The 9290-nt window shown below is 39.1% G+C and overlaps 1 protein-coding gene across 2 annotated transcripts; it reads left to right on the forward strand.

The window, feature by feature from the left end:
- The first annotated feature begins 1833 nt into the window (after window positions 1–1833).
- On the forward strand, window positions 1834–8238 carry G6PC2 (glucose-6-phosphatase catalytic subunit 2). 2 transcript variants are annotated; one of them, XM_007123169.2, is made up of 5 exons: window positions 1834–2051; window positions 2627–2736; window positions 4698–4809; window positions 6816–6931; window positions 7727–8238. In XM_007123169.2, exons 1-5 carry the CDS (start codon window positions 1834–1836, stop codon window positions 8236–8238), a joined length of 1068 nt encoding a protein of 355 aa, XP_007123231.1. The 2 variants fall into 2 exon arrangements, with proteins under 2 accessions (XP_007123231.1, XP_007123232.1); XM_007123170.2 differs by lacking the exon at window positions 6816–6931 and having other exon boundaries at window positions 7727–7751.
- The last annotated feature ends 1052 nt before the right edge of the window (window positions 8239–9290 follow it).

Here is a 9290-nt window from a genome sequence, read left to right on the forward strand (position 1 = left end):
CACTGCGCCACCAGGAAAGCCCTGGAAAGTATTTTTTAAATGCCAATGCCTAGGTCCCATCACCAGAAATTTAATTTATCTGGGGTAGGACAAAGGCGTGAGATGTTTGGAAGCACCCCAAAAGATTTTAATGGTCAATCAAGACATTTCCTCTAGGAGAAGCCACAGAGCCTGGGGAGGTACCTGTAGACACTGGATCCCCGTAACAAGGTGCCGTTAAATGATGGGGCAGGGCTCCAAGAGAAGCTCAAAGTGATACTTACAGCCTGTGAAGAAGATGCCTAAGTGGCTGGGAGTAGCAAAGACAACACATTTTACCATTCATGGTAAAATAAGTCAGGTTACCTACCTCCACCTTCCGCCACCTGGTGGGGCTTGATAGCTTTCACAGGCATCCTCGCAAACAAAACTTTGCTCTCTGAAATCCAGCATCTCATTTCTGACTTGGATTCATAGTTCCTTTTGAGCTGTCCTTCTGTTTATTCCCAATCTACATGTTCGTTTTGGTGCTTCCCATGTACTTGTACTGCACGCTCTGTTTTCAGCAAACCATTTTCCTGATTGGTCAAAAGCCCTTGGAAATTTGTCACGTGAGCAACTCTCTCAATTGTATTGAGAGCAAGCTCTCAATTGTATTCTCTAGTCAATAAAAATATACCTCGGGCTTTCCTGGTGGCGCAATGGTCGAGAGTCCGCCTGCCGATGCAGGGGACACGGGTTCGTGCCCCGGTCTGGGAGGATCCCACATGCCGCGGAGCGGCTGGGCCCGTGAGCCATGGCCGCTGAGCCTGCGCGTCCGGAGCCTGTGCTCCGCAATGGGAGAGGCCACAACAGTGAGAGGCCCGCGTACCGCAAAAAAAAAAAAAAAAGAAAAATATGCCTCATTCCTAACGGTTCCACTACCCAGGAGATCTACTACCCAGTGATCTCCAGCTCTGCTTTCTGGCTTCATGGTCAAAAAGCAGCACATTTACTTCCAGGTTTCATATATTCCATGTATTTCCTTCTCTGTTCCATATCCATCATATTATTCTCTTTGCTAAAGGAATCTCAAAATATTTTTTATTTAGAAGTCCGCAATCAGGGGGGCTTCCCTGGTGGCGCAGTGGTTGAGAATCCGCCTGCCGATGCAGGGGACACGGGTTCGTGCCCCGGTCCGGGAAGATCCCACATGCCGCGGAGCGGCTGGGCCCGTGAGCCGTGGCCACTGAGCCTGTGCGTCCGGAGCCTGTGCTCCACAGCGAGAGAGGCCACAGCGGTGAGAGGCCCGCATAACGAAAAAAAAAAGAAAAGTCTGCAATCAGAAAACAATCTGTCGTGTCATATAAACTTTTCATGCCCAGATATTTACTCATCCATTTTCCTGAAAGACCCAATAAAATAGTCAAAGAGCCACAGTCTATTTTAAATTAAAATGCATGGCTTTAAGGGCTATTTGACATGCAGTAATTATTTGCATAGCCTTCTAGCCAAGCATAGAAATTGCTAATGTCTCTGCCCTTGAAGGAAATGAACTGTGCAAAAAATTGCAAGCAAACATGATCCAACTGTTCACACAAAAGAGAGATTGCATAAGAAGTGCATTGTGTCTCTACCCAAATTTCTCCTCTACTTGTCACAGATCAGCATGTACTTCACCTCTTTGGCACCAATTAAAACCATAAACAGATGAGCTTTTCAGGAGAGGAGGGCAGACATGCCCTCTCCACAGATGGTCAGTATCACATGTCGCAGTAATGGCTGGACACGCCATGAAGGTACCATATAAAAACGGTGGGACTCAGAGCACTTCGGCTCCACTTGCTCTATGTTTAGAATTGCCTCTCTTTCAAGATGGACTTCCTTCATAGGAACGGAGTGCTCATTATTCAGCATTTGCAGAAGGACTACCGAGCTTACTACAGTTTTCTAAATTTTATGTCCAATGTTGGAGATCCCCGGAATATCTTTTCTATTTATTTTCCACTTTGGTTTCAACTTAATCAGGCAGTTGGAACCAAGATGATATGGGTAGCAGTCGTTGGGGATTGGTTCAATCTTATTTTTAAATGGTAAGCCTTCTGTTTTGTTTCATTTTTCCTAAAGCTTATTCTTAAATTTGTAGGTTGGTCTTAATGATCACATTTCAGACGTGTATAGTTTTACTTGGAAAATCTTTCAAACATACCAGTTAACTTGAAACACCTATTCCTAAATAGAACTTACATAAAGGCATAGAAATGTATACTTTATCTGACTTAGAAGAAAATTCCAAAAGCCTGTGACATATATGATGTGATTAACCAAGAAGTGAGTTAAACGAGCAGCACCGTAATGAACAGACTGATAATTCCAGGAACCACTTTGATATTTCCAATCTAAGTATCCAAAGCACCCAAGGACTTCCCCTGCAAGGAACAAAGTCCCTGTTTTTACTGGAACCTAGGATGCCCAAACTCCAAATGACTGTCATCCTCTGTATTGAGACACAGGCCAGAAAGCAAGTTCTTTCAAAGTCTTTTAATCACGAGTTTTCCCAATCAGTGTTCTGCTTGATTCATTTTTATAGGAGAGAATTGTTAGTCTCCAATTAAGTAATAGTTGTATATTTAAATATATATGCATATTTATATTTCTTTAAATACAGGATATTATTTGGTCATCGGCCTTACTGGTGGGTCCAAGAAACTCAGATTTACCCAAATCACTCAAGTCCATGCCTTGAACAGTTCCCCACTACGTGTGAAACAGGTCCAGGTAAGCAATTATAGCAGCCGCAGGTTAACTAAAGATATTCCAATAGAGAGCCATTGTATCAACTAATAACTACGCTATCATAAAGGGTACTAAAGAAAATGTCATGCATGAGGATGCTAAAAGTTCATAAACAAAAATTGCTAATGAAAAGGACAAAAGTTTTATCAGTAAGAAAATTTCATTTTTTTATTTGTAAAAGGGTTAATTAAGAGAATATTCCCCAAATGATTTTATAGTTGGCGTTTTTTGAAGAATGTCGTGGTTTGATACTGAAACAAACAAAAAACAATTAGCTAGAACAAATTCCCCAAAAACTGTATTAAAATCCTAGAAATGTTGCTTTATCTGCCTGCTGTGCAGTTTTCAAAGTTATTATAGATCTTCTGAGAATCACATGAATGAGGAGACAATAGACACAGTTTCCGTAAGAAAGATAAGGACTTCCTGGTATTACTATTGCCTATAGAAATTCTCTCTAAGCTTATAATTATTTCTTTCAAATTTCTTTTTTCTCTTGTGTATACAGTATATAAGTAGACTTCTTGATCCATTTTCTTTTTTATTATAAGTAAGATTTTGTGTGAGTGTAAAATCTTTACTATGGGAGTTGAGTTTAAGATTTTAAAAAAGGTTTTTAAATATATATATATAAAGGTAAACTACATGTTGTTTTAATTTCTAAGACTGTGTTATATTGTACCTCACCACAATTTGTTACATAGCCTAAAATTCTTGGCATTTGACATCCTGAGACTAACCCTGAATACAGTCAATGTGTAAGTTCCTAATAAGTTTTCTGAATATCTTTATTTTTTGCTCTCATAAGAGTAGACATCCATCTGTTATAGTACTTATCAAACTATATTATAGTTAATTCTTTAATATCTGGCTCCTCCAATAGACTGTGCATTCCATCATGTCAGGATGGTGTGTATTTTATCTCTGTGAAAGCAATGTGGGATGGATGGATGAATGGATGCATGGATAGCCTTTCAGACAATTGAAATGCTACTTTGGTTTACGCCAGAACTTCCCAGCATGTGTTCTGTCTTATGAGACATTTTCTGAAAAAAAAAAAAAAAAAGAAAAGAAAAGAAATATTACATTGTACATTCAATTTACACTTGTAAATCCTTGAAGATTTATAAGTCATGAAGCATATAAAAGGCTCTGAAAATTCCTGTTTAAGAAATAGACTTGAAAGAAACAGATCTATAAGAAATAGATTAGTCTTTATTTAACTTAGTGTTTTTCAAAAAGAGACTGGTGTTTAACCTGAATGAATCTCCCCTTGGTAAAAACTCAGGGAGGACATCAAAGTAAAGTGATTTTTTAAAAAAGATCAAGCAACATGGGATAGACATTCTGGGAATAGAAAGGCTACCTGTCTGCTGGTTTCTTTTGCCGGGATTAATACCCCTTTATAGCTTCCCTCATCCTTTTAATGACAAAGACTCCTTCTGCAGAGGCCAGCCACAAGGTAGGCATGGGGGTAGCTGTTGGTACCCAGCAGTCAGTTGGTAAATCAGACATAGCAATGATAGCCTTTAGATGTTTGACTTTTCAACCCAAGGAAAATAAGCTGATTCAAGATCCAATCCAAGTACTTCAGTTTTCTCATCAATTAAAAACAATTAGATATGAAGAATGACTAAGGATGTGGCAGATTTTCTGATGCAACAGCCTGAGTTCTTACTTACCCTTGAACATTTTGATTTCTGGACTTTGATGAACTTGAATAACCAGGGGAAAAATTTTGAATTAGTATTTTGAGGCTCAATTTGACTCAGTTTTCTTTATTTCTACCTATTTCTAAACATTACATAGAGCCTGTGCCCTGTGGCTTTTTTTTTTCTTAGTTATTTGTCATTTTCATGGCTAATGTGCTATTCTATTGTCCATTTTTGATAGTGATACTCTATTAACCACCTTTCAAATGGACTGCCACTTTCTTGTTGCAGGAAGTCCATCTGGCCATGCAATGGGCTCATCATGTGTCTGGTATGTCATGGTGACAGCTGCCCTGGGCCACACCATCAGTTGGATGGATAAGTCATTCACCACTCTGCACAGGTCAGCTTCGATCCAGTCTCTGTAGCCCTGGAACATGACAGTTTCAAACACAGAAAGTCTTTTGAAAAATTCAGCTTAGTGCATTTTTAGTTATTGAAATGTGCTTATTCAATTCTATCATATCCAAAATAGCAAAATGAATAGAAAATTAATATTCTGCTTTAAGATAATACCTTAATTAGTTCACAGCAATTACGTTATAAGGTTGGATATGTTTAATTGATTAATGACTTTCTAAATGTGCCTTTGGGTTTCCATAATACAATAATCACTTTGGTAGCTCACAAATAGGTCATCTAAAATTATATAATGATGTATTTTTGTATGCACATTCCCTTCTTTAAGATTAACTAGACATTTTGAGAAGCATCATTCCCCTTGAACGTATCCGTTACTTTCGTATAATTATGCTTTCTTCTTTGAACAGCCAATGATTTTGACATCAATAAAATATATTCTAGCTTTAAAGACTATGCAACCGTTTTAATTAAAAATATTCTAGAGACAAACTTAAATTTGAATGTTAGTAGATTTAATGTTAGTAGATTCATACCATTCCGAAAGGCCTAGACCTTTAAGATTATTCAAAATTTTTGTAAAAATTAGGCTTTTTCCTTCTTTTCTTTCCTGATATACTTTATCATTAAAACAATTCTGAGCGCCACTTTAATCATAAATTATTAGGCTACCTGAGATAAGATTTGTCAGTTAATTGCATAAAAAATACTGAAACGTACACCATTATATAAGTTCTTTATAATAAAAAATTTCCAAGATCCATCTCATATTCTACTTTTTAGAGTAACATTGGGTAATATACAAAACAAGTAACCAAAGGAATTTGGGCATCTTTAAAGTTTATCCTAATGAGACTGTGACCTGCATGCCTTAAGGTATTCATTATCCCAAACACAACAATAGAGAGCTGTTGTAATTTAAAGAAATTAGCATTTTCTATCCATAGACAGTTTTTCAAAGTAGGAATCTAGCTAAACCTCACCTTTTCTCTGTAGTTCATTTTCTCCTCCAATTCCCAAACCTGGAAAATCATTTGTTTCTTCTAAAAAGAAATTCTCTTGACTCCTCTTTGATTCTTATAACTGCAACATTTCCTTCATCCATCAAAATGTACTGAGTGCCTACACCTTACCTAAACATGACCACACCCTTATTGATTCTTCTTCCATATGGATAACTCCTGCTTACTTTCTCTTTGTAAGTCTTGTTTCTCTCTATTCCTTAATTTTTCAGTAATCAAAGTTTGGTCCAATTATCAGGCACAAATCATTCAGAACACTCAAGGATTCCTAGAACTCATTATTGCTAATTCTTTTTTTATTAAAATGATGAGCATTGCTTGGATTTAAATATTTTTATAAGTTTTCTGCACACTGCTGCTTCTAATCCAAGACATATAACCCCTAGGTCACTTTTCTGTTCCTTATTTTCTACGTGTCAAAAAACAAGGAGCCAGGACTCTTGAGAGTCTGTGAAATTAAACCCAGTGAAAACTTGCCCTTGATGGAATGCTCATGTGTTTTCATCAGCGTGGCAGCTGCCTCTCCAGTGAGTTTTCTTCAAGCAAAGAGAGGCTGAGAGAGGAAAGAGGAAGCACATATGACAAGGAGTAAAAAATATATATAATTCATTCTTGATCGTTGTGGACATTAATAATTCCCCCAAACTTGAATTTCCCCTACTTCATTAAAATAATTATCAGGATGCCAAGTTGGCTTCCTTTTATAGCATTTATTAAAATCTCAGGATATAGCAGTGGTTAAGTTTAATGCATTGATGAATGTAGAAACATCTGTTAAAGCTTTTCAAATCCTATGGAGTACATAGAAAAAATTTTTGGAAGAAAAAACTCTAGAATCATGATATTATATCACAACTAGAAGATTCCTCTGAGAAAGATCATCTGGTGTCACCTCCCCCCCACCCCCATTTTTATGAATGATACAATTTCTTTGCCTTTTATGCTTGTATCTATTCTTCCATCGTAGACTGACCTGGTCATTTCTTTGGAGTCTTTTTTGGTTGATTCAAATCAGTGTCTGCATCTCCAGAGTATTCATAGCAACACATTTTCCTCATCAAGTTATTCTTGGAGTAATTGGTGGTAAATATGATCACTTACCTTTAGTTGTGTCATTGAACGCTTTAGTGTCATTTGTTTTATGTTGACTCTCTCTGCTAATGTTCCCCAATCTTAGGTAATCCTATCAAGCCACTGATACTTAATGCTACCCTGGGAGCTTAAGTGGTTCCACACACCTCTCAAATTCTCCATGGACACAATAACACATTCTCACTCAGTAGGATAAACCCATTACCTCTTCGTGAGATGGGCTTCTCTGAAGTGTGGCTAGAGCTAAGTCCAAGTCCCAAACCACCACTTAGGACAGCATGCTTGTGTCTCGGTTTGGGGGACTTAATAAGGCCTTCCAACCTGCACACCATGCCACTCTCTCTGAAACACCTGCAGTGATTGTTACCTGACTGTGGACTTCATTCAGCAGCTGCTTTGTATTTCCAAGGCAGCATTCACCATGATTGAGTTTACACTGTTCAGCCCCATGTACCTTTTAAAGGCTCTCTACGTTAATTGGCTGTGGCAATTGAAAAATTAATTGCAAGCACCTAGATCAGTGCTCTGCCTATAAAGTGGTTGTCACTCAGTGCCCTGGACTCCTGACCCATCCCCCTGCACTAATGTGGATGGTGAAAAGACCATGGGGCAAGTGTGGTTTTAGTTATTGCCTTCAAAAAAAGGCTCTGGAAAATGGATAGAACCTAGGTTTCTACAGCCCTTTGTCATTGAAAACTATGGCTAAATTCTTTAATGCAGAGAGGAATAACTCCTGAGAGGCTCAAAGGCAGACAATTATCTTCAGTGTCTCTTTCCAATCCCCAGGCATGCTTGTGGCAGAGGCCTTTGAACACACTCCAAGGATCCAAACGGCCAGCCTGAGCACATACTTGAAGACCAACCTCTTCCTCTTCCTGTTTGCACTTGGCTTTTACCTGCTTCTCAGACTGCTTGACATTGACCTGCTGTGGTCTGTGCCCATAGCCAAGAAGTGGTGTGCCAACCCTGACTGGATCCACATTGACACCACACCTTTTGCTGGACTCGTGAGAAACCTTGGGGTCCTCTTTGGCTTGGGCTTTGCAATCAACTCGGAGATGTTCCTTAGGAGCTGCCGAGGGGAAAACGGCTATAGGCTGAGCTTCCGGCTGCTCTGCACCCTGGCCTCGTTGACCACACTGCAGCTCTACCATTTCATCAAGATCCCGACTCACACGGAGTATTTATTTTATGTGCTGTCTTTCTGTAAAAGTGCGTCCATCCCACTGACTGTGGTTGCCCTGATTCCCTACTGTATTCATATGTTAATGAAACCAAGTGAAAAAAAGATTAATTAGAGTTGTGTGGAGGGTTAGTGCCCTGTGGCCCCAGGATGACCCTCCTCCTCCATCCTCCGGTAGGACAACAGGGCAGGGAGAGACTGGAAGCTTCCATTCAGAGGTCACAAAATGGCGGCCATAGGACCCAATCCATTCACATGTATGATTAGTTTGGCCTTCGGGTGGTCTTTTTTTTTTTTTTTTTTTTGTCTATTTTAGATTAGTTGCCAACATTTAAAACCAGGATATTTGACACAAAAACCTGAATTTCTGTATTTTCCCCCAAAATCTGATAATATGGTAACACAGGGCCTGCATTCCCACCTGGAGATAATCCACTGTTGCTCTCTGTCCCCAGTAGGAGACGTGCTCTTTGCAGGCTATCACAGTTTTCAGTACCCTACAGGACCCCCAGTATCAGACAACTTTATCGTCTTAAAGTCAGGCTGCTTCTGGCTCCTGTGGGCATTTTAACGGCAATAAAACCTGATCCCCTCAGGGTTCAGATAAAGAAATGGAGGTTTATTCAGGTGAAAGAACTCACCCTTATCACACCACCGTCAGAACAGGAATTAGAACCCAATCTTCTGACATGTATTTCCATGACGCTATGTTTTGTTTCTTCAAGAGGTAAATATCTGTAAGAATGAATGCTTTTACATAGGTTCTATGATGTTTGCCATGTAAATCAGCTATCTTTTCAGAAATGACATTAAAATACCATATGCTGTTTGACTTAGACCATGCATGCAGGGTCTTGATGGGGCCAGCAGTAGCTCTAGTTATGGTTACATATCCACAGGAAAGGAAACAGGCCAGGTTACTGTCTGGACTTGAATCTCTGCTTAACTCCTGGTCTCTGTTTTATGGTAGTGCTTTCCAATATTTTAATAAATTCTACTGAAGATGTTTGGCTTAGAACATTGTTTACCCCCCAAAGGTTTATCTCTTCACTATGACATCCTTATACTTTATTTTTAGGAGCTAATCTTTCAAAACCACGGAAATCAAGTGCCTTCCTCAAGGTCATGCTCTAATCCAGGAAAACTATGAAATGCTTATATCTATTA

The sequence above is a fragment of the Physeter macrocephalus genome, chromosome 2 (genome assembly GCF_002837175.3).
Source record: "Physeter macrocephalus isolate SW-GA chromosome 2, ASM283717v5, whole genome shotgun sequence".
In the NCBI taxonomy this organism is placed as follows: Eukaryota; Metazoa; Chordata; class Mammalia; order Artiodactyla; family Physeteridae; genus Physeter; species Physeter macrocephalus.